At 45.2% G+C, this 17,604-nt stretch overlaps 1 protein-coding gene across 2 annotated transcripts; it reads right to left on the minus strand.

Moving 5' to 3' along the window:
• Window positions 1–104: 104 nt before the first annotated feature.
• On the minus strand, window positions 105–13,280 carry tnfrsfa (tumor necrosis factor receptor superfamily, member a). 2 transcript variants are annotated; one of them, XM_061293640.1, is made up of 11 exons: window positions 13,069–13,280; window positions 5,271–5,372; window positions 5,011–5,191; window positions 4,398–4,529; window positions 3,463–3,574; window positions 3,253–3,386; window positions 3,091–3,183; window positions 2,970–3,016; window positions 2,550–2,837; window positions 2,427–2,463; window positions 105–2,061 (listed from the first exon to the last, which is right to left on the minus strand). In XM_061293640.1, exons 1-11 carry the CDS (start codon window positions 13,099–13,101, stop codon window positions 1,760–1,762), a joined length of 1,461 nt encoding a protein of 486 aa, XP_061149624.1. In that variant the 5' UTR covers window positions 13,102–13,280; the 3' UTR covers window positions 105–1,759. The 2 variants fall into 2 exon arrangements, with proteins under 2 accessions (XP_061149624.1, XP_061149626.1); XM_061293642.1 differs by lacking the exon at window positions 5,271–5,372.
• Between the last annotated feature and the right edge of the window lie 4,324 nt (window positions 13,281–17,604).

Consider the following 17,604-nt stretch of genomic DNA (forward strand, 5'->3'; position numbering starts at 1 on the left):
CACCTGTGTTTCAGTCTTGCTTCTTTCAATGCATTGCATACAGATAAAAAAATAATATTAGTCATTTACTGTCTTAATAGAATCATTTAAATGATCCAAAAAGGTGTCTGTACGAAATATTTATTCCAAATGTACATAAAAACATACATCTCATAACTTACATCTCAACTTCATTTCTTCCATCAATAGGACTTGGACGTCATTTAATTTCTCCTACAATCTATATACAAATATGACAAACAGTCCACGTAATGTCACGATATGAAAGCTTTGAAATTTATGTAAGATGAATTGTCTCTTGTCAACCACCGGATGGCAGCGCCAGCACTGAGCATCACAATACAGTAGGACACAAACAATGGCATAGACACACACACACACACACACACACACACACTTGTAGAACCCCCCACACACACAATGAGGCTCACTGAAAACACAGAAAAGAGTTGGGCAATAAGAGTGTAAAGTTGAGGTGTTTAAAAAAAAATAATTAAAAAAAAAAAAAAAAAAGCACACTTTCCTTCATTAAAACTAAGCTGGACAAAAAGGTTCCGTCCGTACCGGTCGCCAAGTTGCCGCCGTCATTTTTGCTTAAACTGTGAATCCAGTCCAACAACAAGCAGCGAGGCAGTTTCTTTCAATAAGCCCATTGATAAAAAAGTACGAGGGGTGGGGCGGGGCATATTGCTTGGTGTTCTTTTTCATGCATGACAGTATGGATACGCCAGCCTCAATAATCCATATTTATAAGTTCAATAAAGACATTTGCTGTCTGCTCACCTCTGAAATGAACAATAATGTTTGAAGAAAGTGTGACAATGCTGCGAGGGTTTAAATAAGTAGCGCTAAAAATAAATATGACAATAAATAAAGAGGAAGGCAGGGACCAAAGTTCTCGTGGCAGACACAGTTTGTGACGGTTTAGCTTTTTGTCAGAAACAAATTTGTGTTGCATGACTTCATTTTAGCATAGTATGTTTTAACGGAATGACCACCTCCGAAATGGTTTTTTGACAAAAGAAAAACCATTCATCTAAATAAGTAGTGTCAGTAGACAACAACAAAAATAGTTGCTTATTTTAACAAAGTAATCAAAATAGAATCAAGTGATTTTTCTACACAAAATGTTTAAAAAAAAAAAAAAAAAAAAATGGGGAGAAAAAGGGGTCAATTTTGTGAGAATAAAGTCTTTTTTTAAGAGGAAAACTGTAATCATACAAGAATTAAAATGTATTCTTTTGATTTTTTTTTTTTTTAGCAATTTTTCAAGGGAAAAAGTTGTAATTTTAGGAGAATCATCATATCTTGTATTTTTGGGAATACTTATACTTAATCTTCGGAGACTATACAAGAGAAAATTCCTACACAGAAAAGGTTGATCAGCGGGCATCATTTTGTTAACGCACACACACACACAAAACGTCAACGCAACTACTAGCAACATTTTGCTAGTGGGAAGAAGTGCATCAAAGATGACAATGACAAAAAAAAAAAATCATACAGCTAGCGTGACGACATTGAGCCAGTGGCGGAGAAGGCGGGGTAAGCGCCAGACCAGTGTATGTGCTTGCCACCAGGTGGCGCTGAGTACTTTCTTCATATTATGTCTTCTTTTGTTGTTTTTCATCCATCCGAGCAACTCAATTTACTCCTTTTGTGGGGGGGGGGGGGGAAAGGTTGCTCATGCATCTTCGGAAGAAAAAACTACTGGCTCTCGATACGAGGTAAGTCCAACAAGGAGCTGCGAGGACGTCCCTCAGGGAGCGTGATCGTGCTTGTAGTAGCCTCGCCTAAGCGCCTCGGAGGCGATGCTCTCGGCAGAGCGTCGCTGGTCTAGGTCCAGCAGGGCCCGCAGCAGGTCGTTGATGTCAGCCTTCAGGCCCTGTCGCTGCATCCAGCTCTTGAGCAGCTCGTAGACTTTGTCGCCGGCCACGCCACTCTCCGCTTGGCGGATTTGGTTGTCGCTCACGCCGATCATGCGGAAGAACTTGTTGTGGATCGTCACGTCCAGGTACTTGTCGAACAAGTCAAAGCTCTTCTTCAGTGACTTCTCAGACTCTGCAATGGATAAAGTTGCGTTATTTGGGTCAACTTTCAACTTCAGCGTTTTTATAAGAAAAGAGTAATAGTTACAGTAATTGGACTTGTGTAATCATTTCTTTTAAATCAATTTTCCCATCTGTCAACCAGTGTCATTTTCCAAGAACAAAGCCAATGCTAACCCAGTTTGAAAATGACTGGCTGACACAACTTGTGAACTGACATGAACTGTTTATCTGAGTGAAAAGAAGTCTTAAATTAGCTTCTTCATTCGCTTGCTCGGTCTTTGCCTGCCCCCCCCCCCCCCCCCCCCCCCCCGAGGGCTTGGAAATGACACTTTGCGTGAAGTGCCATTCCGAGAAATGTCAGTGCGGCTTTCCTACCTTGCAACGGCACCAGGCGGTGCTGCAGAGGATCCTCCTGAGAACAAAGCAGACGCTGTGAGACAGAAGGCTACAAAAAGATACATATAAAAAAAAAGATATTTTTGTCCTTTTGACGCGCACCATCGCGGAGGCGCTTATCCTGCAGGGGGCGGGACTCTGCTGGGGGCTGTTCCCGGACGAAGCGGCGGTGGGAAGCGCCGACAGGCTTGTCTGCGATGAGTTGGTGGTGTTGGACAAGCTGTCGCCCAGCCCGCGGTCCTCGTCCTCCGGGGACGGCGACGCCTTGTTGTTGGTCATGCCAGCCTGCGTCTCCTGCAGCAGCGGACGCGACTCCGGACGGGAATGGTCGCCCTCCAGGACGTCGTTATGAGTGTTCTGGCATTCCTCCGCCGTGGGGGAGCTCTCATCCTGACAAGAAAAAAAAAAAAGTTAGATTCAGTCGAGAGCTATTTGTCATCGGTCGATTTTAAAAAAGATCACACTGCATTCTATTAAACAATAAAATGTTGAAAATATAGAAATACAGCGTTTAAGACTCACGATGGGAATCTTGATGATTTCACTGGTGTCACAGCGGCTCTTGGCGCCTGTCAAAAGACGGCCTGTTAGTAAAGTGATGCTGTCGTCACGGAAACGCGGCCGGCCCTTGACGCGCACTCACATGTTCCCTCGAAGGAGCAGCGCTTGGCGGCCAACCACACGGCCAGCGCGGCGGCCACAATGACGAAGAAGAGGCAGCTCAGCACGGGAATCCCTGCAATATAATCGAAGACGGTTAATGATTAAGGTGATAGGTCGCTGAGGAAAAAAGGAGAGGCCTTACATATATTTGCCGGCGAGGCAGGGGTGGGCGGGGTTTGGCCTGACGGTGTTTTGGTGGGAGCCGGGTCTCGCTTTCGGCACACGGTGTTGGAAGAATGCGTGCACTTCTTCACCTCTTCCTCACCCGGCTTGCACCTAAACAGTCAATCGATCCATTCAGCAATCGCATTGCTGCGTTCTCATCGGTTGATTGGATTGGTTGGAGACTCACTTGGCGCAACGTTTGCAGACCTCGCAGGCCTGATCCGGCACGCAGAAGGTTTCGGCTCGGCACTGACATTTGGTGTCCGATGTGGTGGTGCAGGGCGCCGTCTGTTTCTCGTCTGCGCGCACACACACACACACACACACACACACGCGCGCTTGTTCAAAAATCAAAATAACACATGCTTCATCCAGCCACAAAGATGTTTTCCCAGGCAGGTGAAAAGAGTACACCAGGTAGTTTGGGTGTGGAAACATTCCGAGTCACGGGTAAAGAGGAGCGATTATCCCTAAAGTGCGAGCTGGTGTAACACGACCCCCCCACCCCTTCCCCTTTCAAGCGGGACACAATGATACCACGCCCGGACCGGCCCGGGTAAGGTAAGCCCCCCTCTTGGGACGCTCTCTCATTGAACAGTGGCAACAAAACCACAAAAGACACGCCCTTTTTCCCCGAGTAACTTCATCACTTGGCATTGTCGCTCAGGCGTCTCGAAGGGGAGAGAGAAAAAAAATAAATAATCCAAAAATCCACTTTCCCCAATAATCCAGCGAGTCCACTGGGAAAATTTCCCGCTAAAGATTAGGATTAATGAATTAATTTGGGAATTAGCATCACAATGACATTTAGTTTCTTTGGGAGAGTAGTCGCTAGATATCAAATTGTCCTATCAACAGAAATCTAAAAGTGTAAATAGTAAACTGCTGCATTTTTATCTAATGTTTGTTTGTTTGTTTGTTACTTGGAGCCGATTATTCAGCGTGACTCGTCTGTGAGAAGAAAGCTGCTTCTGATTGGTGAGCTTGGGGGGGGAGTGAGATAAGAGCACTAAAATAAAATTAAAATCAAATCAAACGCTTTATCTTAATCTTGAATCTAAGAAAAACTTTGGCATTTGAAAACGGGTGTGTAGATTTTTTCTGTCCACTCCAAGTGTTTACCTTGTCGACAGTGCGTGCAGGGCAGGCATCTGTGCATGCCGTTGGAATGTTCCGTGTAAGTGTGTCCTTCCTCGCAGGGAGCGCACACCCCCTGCTGGTAATCACGCTCGCACTCCTTCTGCACAAACGTCCCTGATGATGACAGAAAAAACACCAAACGTAGCCAAGGTCAATCATTTGGAAAGAGTTATGACAAGATTGGTTTGGCTTGCAACGCAAGCTAACTTGGATCAAAAAGTCAAAATCGAACATATTTGTTTTGTTATTTTATCTGATTCTGTCTTCAATTTTAAGTTAAGTTTTTAGTCAATTAGTTCCACTGAGCCTGTCTAAATTTATTAAAGCCATACTGTTTTTTTGCATGATGCTTTAGTTTTTGTTTTCCCCCCCATTTGACAATTTTTATTGTTTTGTAGTTTTTCCACCAACATTTCTGTGTTCCAATTCTTTCATGTGTTTTTGGATTATTTTATCCAATATATTAGCAGTTTTAAATGGTGCGTTTTTTCCAGATTTTATTTATTTATATATATATTTTTTTACCTAATGTTTTTTTTCTACCCACTAAAATGTATTTATTTTTCCACAAAGGCAAGGACGGGAACACACATACCAGCCTGGCAGTTGAGGCAGCAGAGGCCTTGGTAGTGGTACTGCTGGTTCTCCAAGCAGGTCCTATGGCGGCGCAGGAGGGTGCCGTTCTCCGAAGCGGCGGACCACTGGGCGGCGGGGGGCTGCTCGGCCGCTCGGCACGGCGAGCTCGCGAGGAGGAGCAGCAGCGTCGCCAGCAGCATCTGAGGGGGTGAAGCCAGCAAAATAAAAATGAAATTAATAAAACTTTGCTTTATTTACACAGAACGTGGTTGCACAGACCAGCTCTTTCAGTGGCATCACATCAAAAGAGCGAGAAGATTCTTCATGAGTCGCCTTCTGTTCGCAATCTGCACGTTGATTAGGAACATCTGACCAGAACATCTGCCGTGGGATTGAAATTAAAGCGTCACCACCCTGCCGCTAGTGCACGTTGTCCGTCAGGTCATCTGTTTTCGTTATGTGGGACCTGGAGCTAATGGTCGCCAGTCGATCCAAGGTTACATATGGACACCAACAATCACACCTACGAATGATCTTCAATAAAGCTAATATGAAGGTTTTTGAGATGTGGGACGAAGCTTGGAGAAGCTTCAAGCAAGTACGGATGCAGTCGACATCAAACTACAGCCAAGAATTTTTATTTTGTGTTGAAAGGCTGTTATTTAAAAAAAAAAAAAAGTGTCTCTGCACTTCAAAACCCCATTTTAAGATTTCTAAAATTCAAATGCTTTTGTTTGAAGGGGACACTGTTAGCTAAGATAATCGGGATTTTCCTTGCCTCACATGCTTGTGACGATTTATGATGCCGTTCAAATTAGTCTTCTATTTGTCTCTGAATGTTCACTTCATTTTTTTTTTTTGGTTTTTAGAACAAAAAAGGAATACAGAAATTCTTCAGGACCCGAACAGCCTCTTGATAGAGTGCCGGTGTTAGCTAAGAGCGGTGATAGCACAACTATCTATTCATGCGGCAGATAATGGCCATCTTGTGTAGGTGGGCTTCCCAGAAGAATACTGGGCCGTGCCGCTTTAGCGAGGCCCCCCCCCCGGGGCACTGCCGTTTTTCTTCGCACGCTTTTCAGCTCGTCAACGTGAGAAGGGCCCATTCACGGGCCAACAACACGCTTTAGTGTCTCGACTTCAAATGTCCCACATTCTTCCAACGCAGATGCTTTGAACAGAGCGACATGCGACACCGACGCAACGCGACACCGCCGGGTTAAAGGAGAGGCTGCGTTGGAGGATTTTGACTCACACAGCATCACCGCACAAAAATACTACATTTTTATTTAAAACCTATTTAATAGGCTCTCAATATTATTTAAAACCAAAAAGGAAAATATATAATACTTACAAATGAAAATTTCACTCTCTTTTCTTTTAATTATTTGGGTTCTTCAATTAATCATTGCATCACTAATTTATTTAAAAAATATATTTCTAGGTGGTCATTTAAATCAAAATTTTACATTCAATAGTATACTTTTCAAAGAAATGTTTAAAATTCCGCTTGTTTTAATTGACGACCTTTACACTGAAAGTCAAACCACCATCAACCCAGACCTATATTTTAACACGAAGCTCAAGTAAAACGATTTTGGGATCAAAGGCAGCACTTGTAAGCTGGAGAGGGGGCCAAGTAAAGATGGAGGCCATGTGCGAAAAGCCAACGACGGGGGAGCGAGCGGGACTCCTGGAAGGTCGCCATGCCTTGTTGTTGGGAAGAACTTTTCCCTTCAGTCTCTCATCCCGCGAATCCCCCCCCAAACACTCCATGCCGCCACCTCTTCCCCTCCCCTCCTTCCTCGTCCTCCTGCTCCCGTCAGACTTTCCAAAGTGGCTGCGAACAGTCACAATCAGGCCTTTTACATCTATCCAAACATTGGACGCAGGCAGAAGAGAGAGGAAAGGCGGGCGATGGGGGCGGGCATGTTGTATGGTAGTGGTGCTCTAGCGAGGCTTAAACACAGTGCATTTGTGTGAAAGCACAGTAGGAGGTGGTGGTGGGGGGGTCAGAAACACTTGCTGAAGCTAAGGCTCGCGTGAAAAGATCTGCAAGGGAGCACATGTGTGCTGCCGACGCAAGAGGGAAAAAAAAAAAATCTTGTGAAAAAAGAACTTGAGATCTGCAACGCTACACCAGAGTGCGCCATCGCAGGAAACGCTCGATAATGCAAGACGTAGCGTGGGCGTCCAACAACTGTTTGGTTCACTCAAGCATGATGAGATAAAAATGTGGCTATGCTAGCAATGACTGACGGCAATAAAGTTCTTCAGGATGTTACGGTCACTTGGTGACGCTACTCGAAGCAAGCCTAAACTCCGCTGCGGCAAGCAGCTGGTTAAGGTCACAATGGTGAAGTGAAAGTCTCCAAAAATGCTCAATCAGCTTTTAATTTGTCGCTATCCTGCCGAGTCAACCGCAGACGGGCAACGTTAGGAGTTGAAAAGTTCACTGACGTCAATGCAGACCGCTGCAAGTAGGTTGCGATAAGCGTGCTAATGTCTAAGCTAGCGTTCAAACATTTGTCATTCTGATTAAGTGAAAGGAGAAAGACAAGACGTGCAAGGAAAAGTAAACACAACTCAAACACAACTCCCCACATGCAATATTTTCTAAACACAGCTTGTAAATTGACATGCACATTAGCGCCGTCAATTTTGGTTGCGCTAGCAAAAACAGATAACGCGTGGGCACTTTTTGCTAGCCGAATTGCGGCGGCATCAAAGGCGGCGGTGGCAGCAGAGGGGGGGGGGTTGACCCTAACCTCGGTTCAGAAACCACAATCCCTGGAGGAGGTCCAGTCCACTTAGCACAGAGCGCCATTGTGATGCCGATGGCGCATGTGTGTGAGTTTCAAGCAATTAAAGTCACAATTAAATGATGGACGCCTCGGAAAAGGTTCGTCCACCGAGGACAGGACATCCGCAGAGCTGCTTATCAATGGGCCATTTCAGCGACTGACTGTACAAACTGGCGGTAAACAAAAGGAAGGAGACATTTATCCAATATCGTTTTAGTCAGAGCCCAGCCGTAAGCAGGGACGATGCGTTCCGTATTACAGGGCCGCATCATGCGTCTCTTATTAATCGCTAATCATCCAGAAGCTTCAAGTTGGACCACACATACACGGATTACTTTTAAAAGGTGTTTTTTTTTTTTCACAAGCGGAAACTGGTCATGGTTGGTATAATCGTTTAATTGGTTCTATGATCGCGTTCAGAACTCGCATTAATTTTCCTCATTGAAATGAATGGAAATTATATGAATCCGTTCCAGCCCTTCAAAACACTAGCACATTTTTGTAAAGGTTTTTTTTCCCCCTGTATTTCGTTTGTGTGATTTGTGTTTAATTGAGATTTGAGTCCAATATTTGTGTTGTATTTTTAGTTTCATGTCTTTGCATTCTTCCTTTTAAATATGTGTTTTTGATTTTTTTTTTATCCTGATATGTTATTTGCTCTAGATAATGTATGTATTTTTTATTGAATGTATTTTATGCCTATTTACATACGTCTGTCTAATATTTTTTCATTGTATTTGTCTAATGTATTTTGTTTTGTCTGATGTATCGTCCATCAAGTTTTTGTCAGGAAAAAAAAAACAATTTCCCCAATATTTATGAGTGCGTGTGTGCGCCGGGGGATAAATCATATTTTAAGCATTACTGTTTTGGCTCTTGTCTTGTGGCCTCCCCATTAGTAAATCCCTGACGCCGTCACTTTGCTGACTGGAATGATGATGATAGCAAACTTTCCTAACGTTTCATCTGCGACTCAAACAGCGGAAAAAGCGTCGCGAGTCTGCGACTGCAGTTTATGCAACTCCGTTATCCTTTGAGGCCTAGCCAAACAGCATTAGCGGCGTGATTTGTTGCTCCAAGCTAAACAACTCCGTTGGATTCCAAACAGCAGGCAGCTGTGCGGTCAAAGTCAACAGCGACTCAACCCAACCACTAATCACCAAACTACGCCCACTTTACACACCGAGGAGTTCAATCTGGCCGAGAATTTAATGAGTGCCTCGTAAACGATTGTGACAGACGAGCGACTTGCCTCGTCCCGCCATCTCTACGCGCGCCCGTCCTTATCGCTGTCGCCTCACCAGAACCGCGAGCGCGGCAAGCATCCAAACGTCCCCGCGGGCCAAATGGCGGCCATGTTAACACGTTACAGCTGGGACTTGACAAGACAACTCAAAGCGGGATTGACGTGCGCGGTGAATGACGACTAGGACCGTAACGAGCGTAACAGCGGTGTGAGTCCAAATTGTAACATGTGCTTAATTACACTTGGCCGCGTCCACCTCTTCAAGGCCTACGAAACAACTGTCACTGGAACTCGATTTCCGCCAAAAATCCACCGAGCGAGCTCTTTCAATTACGTTGTCATGGTCCACATTTTGGCTTGCATCGTAGCAGCTTGTGTAAATTGCCCGATTCAAAGCCTAAATGTCGGACACATGGAATTAAACTTTTTTTGGCCCGCAATAAATCATCCCACCGTGAAATTCAGACAATAGCTCCCATGGTCCATACTCGCACACAATGGTCCGAGTTCCCGAGTCAGAAATGTGGGAGCATTTATTGACTCTCAGGGCTAAACATGGACAACACTCAACGTCTCAGTGGTGACTTGGACTCGGAGTGCATCTCCCGCGGCGACTAGCTAGCGTAAAAAGTGTGGTAAAGTGTTGAAGTATGCATGTTCAGTACAATGGCGTGGAGAAGGAGAGCATGAGTGGGAGCGTGTGAAAAGCAGCGGCCCCCTCCTCTCAGGGAGAACAGGAAGCTGAGACAATACAGGGGCTTCATGCGGCAGTCACCCCCCCACACCCTCACCCCTCCTTCCAAAACAGCCTGCACATTGCGCGCACACACAACATATCCGCCGGGTAGGATATTTTTAACCGAGCAATACTTGCAGCCCCGCGAAACACATTCTTGAGTTTCCTCAGGAGGTGCGCGCGCACGTGTCGCTTGCAGGTTAGGCGACGTCGGGAAACAATCGACGCTAATTGAACGTCCAGGCTGGCGCGTGACCCCCCCGCGCTGATGCAAAACATATGAAGCCAGCAAAGGTTGCTGGGAAGGTTGGGAGACTTTGTTTTCTTTGCTAGACCCAAAAGGACTGCTGACCAACGTAGGCACACAGTCAGACATGTGCGCGGCCCGGGGGCAAAGGGCGGCGCCTTTTCCAATCTCGATTAGGCCCGAGCGGCCGCTCACAAGACGACCGGCGGTGTGTCGAGGAGGAGAATGAGAAGAGGGAGGTGGGAGAGGACGCCGCCGCCAACGTCAGGGGCTGACTAATAGATTGAAGAATGCGCACGGAGACTCGGCTTTGCCCTGCCAAATTACATTAGCGCCATCAAAGTGAGCCTTTGTGCCGGCGCGGCTGGCGTCACAAAGGCATCGGAGCAACAATGTGACATTTTCCATGAAAGAAAATACGATTCTGCTGCAGAAGTATTTTTATGGAGTTCCAAATACTCCCTCTGGACACCTTCGATTCCAAGAATGTACACGGAAATGTGTTAAACATTTCTCTCCTTTTGGTCTGAGATTCTTGAACATCTTCAGCCCTGACCAAAATATCAAAAATGAATAATTTTGGGGTTTATTAATACGAAAGATTTTTACAGCATTTCATTGGATTATATGCATACTCAATAAATTCGTTATATTTCCCCAATTATAGCAGAGAGGGGGAAAAAAAAATGGAATGCATGAGATTCAACAGACTCACGCTTGCAAAAGTGTCATTTGATCGTCCTGACTATGATTAATAGTCAACAACAGACAATGACAGCTTTTATCAACAGCTACTAGCATAGCATTGCTTTCTACACTGAGCAACAAAACAATAGTATCTCTTCTATATATAATAACTGTGAAAAGTGCTAGCTTGTGTTGATAATTAATCAGTACAGTTCACGAATAAACTCGACGCGTCATGCTGATCTCAATGGGTCAACGGATTGCTTCACTTGTTGACATCATTCCGCCTTGCTCTGGAATGCGCGCTGCCGCCGTTGCCCGGGCACACCTGAACAGGTGACGCTTGCGCGAGTGAGTCAGCCCCTCTCTGATTGGCCGAACAGGTCACCACAGCAACCGCCCCGCCACTACAAATCCACTGCATTGACAGAGCACCTGCGCCAGGCGTTGCCGGCCGGTTGCATCATGCTACGCGGCGCCGATAAGCTACGCTAGGCTTTGGCCTGAACTTGTCCCAGATGTCCGTCTTGCCCTTTTCTGTACCGTGAGATGGGGGTAGTGGACATGTGGTGGGGAGAGAGAGGGGGGGCTTCATTTCCTGTGTGAAACCACACCCAGGCAGACACAAGAGATAAGCACCAAGTTTACAGTCGCAACTGATGCCCCCTAATATTGTGGCATGCGCATACAGGAAATGGACGGGACAGCCAAGCACGTAGGCGCGCTATCTGTGTGTATGTGAGTGGGGGGGGGGGGGGGGGGGGGATTAGCCTGCCGGCAGAATCGCTGTGTGTGGGTGGATCAAGGGTGGGGGTCCTGTTTCCTCGCAGTAACCCCCCCCCCCCCAGCAACAAGGCCACTTGGCAAGGCCTCTTCCAGAATGTACCGAGGTTTACACAAGATAAACAGTGACGTTGCTGCCTGACATGGGGCTGGCGGAGGGGGGGGCTGCAAAGGAGGTTTGATGTCGGGGGGAAAGTGTCACAGTGTCACAGACAGGCCACTCAATATAGTGCAACCATGAGCACACGCTAATCTGGACTCAAAAGTTGGGACTCGCAGAGTAACAATGCATTAGTCTGAACAATGAGAACGATTGTTACAATTGTTTCAAGTTTGCATCATTTGCAATGTGTCACTGTCGCCGATTATCTTTTGTTATGTTGTATTCAAAAAAAGTAAGAGAAAAATTGCTTGCTCAGGTGAAGTACTAAACACCAAGTATGTTACAATGTGGGGAAAAAGTAGTAGTGACTTGTTGTGGCTTGTCATCTGTTGTTTCAAATGTCAGAATTTTTTATGCTTACAGTTGAGGTTAACCGTCACTCATTCTCCAAAGATGTCTGTTACGTTAGCCGTCACAAACTACGGGTGACATTTAAATGTTAAAATCAGGCATTTATAACATGGTTGTTAAGACAAAAGTTCCTCATGGTCGCAACTTGGTTAGTTTGTGATAACTCGGGATTTGTTATTAGTCATCCAAGTCTTGGTTCGCTATTTTGTTTTATGTCAACAGGTTGTCATTGTGCATTGTTAAATCCTTGTTCCTTAATATACATTCGTCTTACGTTATGTAAAGATATTTTTTGTTGTTGATTCTTGCAATTAGCGTATCCGTTCATTACATACGACTTCCCTTGTTGGCAACCACCAGCTACCAGTTGTTGCGTTAAATTTTGCTTTAGGTCGACCGGGTGTCACATGTTTACTTTTATGAGAATTGCTGGTCGCACTGCAAACAGGTATTTAGTTGACAATGACAATTTGAACAAAACTTCACATCCCAGCCCTGGTTTTTCACTGTACCCCTTTCACACAGACATGAAATTTGCAGGTTGACCTCATTCATCCATTTTGTATAATACAGACTATGGAAAACATTTCTCAAGTATAATCTTCCATAATCTATTTGTGCTTGGAACATATAATAACTGGCACAACAATTTCAATGCTCTTGTTGCATTAGAGGGCAGAAGGTACACCATCCACCTGTTGCCATTCATACAAGTCATGGCGTCCTGCCAGTATGGAGAACAGCGTTGTGTTCTGTCAATCAAACCCAGATTTTGCACTGAAATCCTAATTTGTGACCACACTGAGATGAATGATCATTATTCCAGTATTTATAATGTTTTGGGGTGACAATTTGGTTTGCTAGTGAGGCGTCAAACACCGTCCATGTAACGCTCTACAAGCTAAATGGCTAACGCGAGAAGGCGGACGACACTTAATATTATCCTAAATATTCTGGGAAATGCTGCCGCTGTCCTAACTTGACCTTTCACCCCCCGTAGTTAATTTGGAATACTTACCATTAGAACACAAACATACATTGTTCAAGTATTTCTACTTACGCAGAATTTCCCGACAGCTGGCCCGGTGTTCATGTCAGAAACCTCCGTAAGACCTCAGCGTGAAAAGGATCTTGAATGAAACACGTTGTGATAAAAAAAATAAATTAGCGAACAAGCTAATCCGTCAACCGACTTCTCTCATGAGTATAACGCGTGAGCGGCTGTCTTTCAAACGTCTCGACTGAGAGCCCAGACTCAGTTGCAGTGATTCTTGCTTCTGGCTCGTCTGAATACCGTGACGTCAGTCCGTCGTCAACCAATCACTGCAGGTTCCTATTGAATATTTATGATGCGCACAGCCAATCGCTGTAAGGGGTCCATCAACTTGGTAGCAAGTCAGAGGTCAAGCTCACTTTTAAGTAGCCAATCACGGTGAAGGTAATTGAGGTCAAACATTTTAGCCATTAAAGCTGTTCACACAAAATAACAAACTTTTACATACATCATACATTGTTTTCATAACACCTTGTGGAAAGGAGTCCATTTCTTCCATTCATTAAAAACTGCTATAATCCATCCATCCATCCATTTTCTGAACCGTTTAGTCCCCACGGGGGTCGCGGTCATGCTGGAGCCTATCCCAGCCGTCATCGGGCAGTAGGCGGGGGACACCCTGAACCGGTTGCCAGCCAATCACAGGGCACACAGAGACAAACAACCATTTGCACTCGCACTCACACCTAGGGGCAATTTGGAGTCTTCAATCGGCCTACCAAGCATGTTTTTGGGATGTGGGAGGAAACCGGAGTGCCCAGAGAAAACCCACGCGGGCCCGGGGAGAACATGCAAACTCCACACACTGCTATAATAAATAACTAAATTGGGATTACATAAAATAATAAATAATCTGTGTCGCCATCTTTCTTATCTCTATTGTCTGTAGCTTTGAGCGGGGAAAAAGTTGCACAAAAAGACATGGAGAAATAACTGAGGTTTCCTGCTTGGAATGAACTTTAATTTGCGAAGCATTATGAAACAAATTGTAACAAAGAGGATTTTATTTAATATAATAATAATATAATATTATTATCTAATATAATAAAAAGCATTATGATACAAATAGATCTGTCCAATCCCAGAGTGGGAGACACTGAGGTTGAGTTTTTGAAAGGGTAAAGTCACACTTTTTGATGCAAAAAAACGGATTTTAAATAAAGACGTCGAGAGTGGAATGTGTGCGCTGCATTCAATGGAATGGTGTGTTTGTTCAACATCAAAAGACATAAACATCCTGTCCAACATGTCTCCGCCCAATGTTAATCTAATCGCATGGCATCTAAAGTGCTGCTTGTGTCTGTGTGTGTGTGTGTGTGTGTGGATATACAAAGTGTACACATCCCTGTTCAAATGGCATTTTTCCACAATATACAAAATGAGATCAAGATAAATCATTTTCAAAACATTTGACACCATTAATGTGACCTATGACCCATGGGATTACACAGTGGTATTGCATATCTCCTTTCTTTTGTGTTTTTAAAAGATGTTTTTTTTTTAATATTACTACTGCATGGTATTCTGAAATGTTTAAAATTCTTATCACCTAAACTAAGTCCGGAGCTCCAGGTGAAGAAAAACAGCTCCAGATCATGATAGTCCCACCAGTGTGTTAGTGTGTATGTTCCCAGGAAACGTGAACAAATGCAATTAAAGTGAAGAATGCAGGGGTCAATTTACAAATATAAATAAACGTGGCATCCCAGGGTAGTGCGAAGGAAGCAATTACAGCTATTTTGCGTGCGCCGTCGCCAGAGAAGATGAAACCGCATGATGTCCGTTTTGATAGCTCGTGATCGCAGCCGCAACGCTACAAAGGGTACAAAATAGGACTTTGATGCGTACGTTTTTAATGCCGCTGTCATGCTGTATCAATGTTCTTCATGAAAGGTAGACAAGTGCAGTTTTCCTGCCCGATTTTCCACATCCTCTTCATACAGAAACTGGTAAAGTTCTGAACTCTATCTGCTACAAAGCAGCGGAGGGAATAACGGAAAGCTGTCCGTACTGGCCATGCTAGCCTAGAAAAAGATGATGTGCAGTGAAACACTGTCGAGGAAGGCGCATGTATATGTTATGTGAGTGAGTGTGTGTCTTGGGAGCACATCCTGTGCTTCTCCTTCAGGAGGTCAAGCTGCGAGGACGTGCTGGAAAACAGGAAGTGTGCTTCGGATTGTTGGCCAGCTCATCCTGAGCTCTACGACACTTCATGGGGAAAAGATGCAATCATTCACTAGCAGCACTGCACATGGATACCACTGACCTTGGGTGTGCAACTCGTTTTATGTGTGGAAATCTGTCGAGGAAAACTTGTATGACCACGTGTGAATGTGTTAGGAGAGTGTGTAGTATGTACATGTTATGTGTGTGTGTGTTAGGTGAGTGTGTCTGAGAGTGCATGTTTGTGTATGTATTTGCATTTTGTGTGTGTTACTGGGTAGCAGATTTGTGTGTGTACGTGTGCATGTGTGTGTTGGCGGTAATACACAGCTTGACCTGCTGACCGGCGGCGGAAAAGGCCGACAAAAATAAAAGGAAGAGACACCTTCCTGCGTGACGTCCGCCGGGTATTGTTTTAGCCAGCTCTGTTTAGGAAGGTTTGAAGCGGGAGGAAGCAAAGAAAAAAAAAAAAGAACAAACTTCAAGTTCGCAGGTGCAAAAAAAAAATAACACTGCGATTTTGACACAAGGTAGCTGGTTTTGTCGTTTATGTCATCCAGTAATGTTGGCAAGAGCACGCGTGAGGGAGGGCACAAGCGGCCTTTACATATTTGCTTATCGTACAACGGAGGCCCAGCACTGATTTTTTTTCCGTTTAGCACGTGGTTAGCGCCGTCTTGTCGTCGCGTCACGGAACCCACCGAGGCATTAGGAGGATTTGCGAAGGATTTTGGGGGGGTCTAGAAGCTGGCGAGACTGCTGGCGGGAGCTTCTGGAAAGTCTTCTTGCGCACTCAGCAGCTCTTTGCACCCCAGCCGGCGGTTGGAACCGGCAGAGGTGGGAAAGGAGTCCCCTCCACCCAGTTAGCTTGTTGAGTCTGGTTGAACATTAACGTAGAGGATTAGCACGCCGCGCAGGAATGCGGCCTTTTGTCTGAGCTCAGGTGATGTCATCGGTGTGATGAGTCACATGACCTGGCATGGTGAAATGTGGAGGAGGAGGGACAGCAGGACGAAGAGTAGGAAGAGGACGGGGTGAAGGTCAGGGCACCACCTTTTTTTTTGAAACCCTACTTTGACGGCCCTAAAAAGAAACTCCAAGTGTCATTTGATAATTCCAACCCGATTGGCCTGAAACTGGGCTACTAATTGTGAACGGGAGCAGACGATTAAAAATAGACACGGAGGGCGGCAGGAGAAATCCAAACACTTTGGTCTTGGAAGAATTCAGACGACTGCTGATGTTCGCTGTCTGATTCCAGACGGCAGCAGACGGACAAGCGCGCCAGCCGCAAGAGTGCGCTAATCCAAAGCATACCACAACGCCACAACGCTCACACACACACACACACACTGAAGAAATGAAGAATGTTTTGGTTCATTTTGATCAATTTGCAGACAAGCAACGACATTTCAGCTACTGTCATCATTTCAGCACTTTTTCGAAAGCCGAACTAAAAAAATTTAGAACCCTAACACAAGCTTGGATGCCTGACCATAATACGCTTGTTCGAAACCCTAACAGAACCATAAACTTTGACTGAACTCCTAACCCTGACTTGAAACCGTCATTTTAAAATCCTAACCGTCGTGCAACCTTAATTTGAACACCTAACGCAAATTTGAAACCCTACCCCTGATCTAAAGCCCTATACACTAAACTTAATTAGCACAATAGCTCCACACCATTAGCCTGGGAATGGGACCGTTGCCACGGCAACAAGTTAAGGCCCAGTTGTCCCAAAGCAAAACAAGTTTGCCGCTTGCTTTTTTTGTGTAGCTTTTAGTTCTCATGAGGCGCACATGACTTGCATTTAGCGCCCTCCCCTCTCTCAAACACACACACACACACACACACACACACACTTCCTGTTTGTCCCAGCCGGAATGCTGAAGGGGGGCAGCGATCCAAGTGTGTGGGGGGGGGCATTTTGTTTTTCTCAGGGGGGGTTCGAGGGACATTGGTCTCGATCACACTTTACCCAGTGAAGCGAATAAAGCAGATTAATATTTACCCAGCATGCCTTACTACTTATTGAACAGTGGTCGAGTGTGTGTTTGCATGGGGTGTGTGTGTGTCTGAGAAAGAGAGTTCATAGAAATTGTGTGAGGCCAAGCGCAAAGGAGACAAAACGTCACGGTGAGAAGGGAGGCCCACAGCACCCTCTGTTGGTGTCCCATTGACAATGCAGTCTTAGGGGTCACTTCATTAGGGACACCATCCAATCAGTTATATTGCATTTTACACCCAATGTGGTTAGTGCAAGACGGCTCCTAAACTAGCTGCGTTTTACCATCTGCTAATTAGCGTAGCTTGATATCTTAACGAATGGTGCGAATCTGCAAGAGAGGCCGACACAGAGTTGGACACAAAGCCAGT

The sequence above is a fragment of the Syngnathus typhle genome, linkage group LG12 (genome assembly GCF_033458585.1).
Source record: "Syngnathus typhle isolate RoL2023-S1 ecotype Sweden linkage group LG12, RoL_Styp_1.0, whole genome shotgun sequence".
Taxonomy (NCBI): Eukaryota; Metazoa; Chordata; class Actinopteri; order Syngnathiformes; family Syngnathidae; genus Syngnathus; species Syngnathus typhle.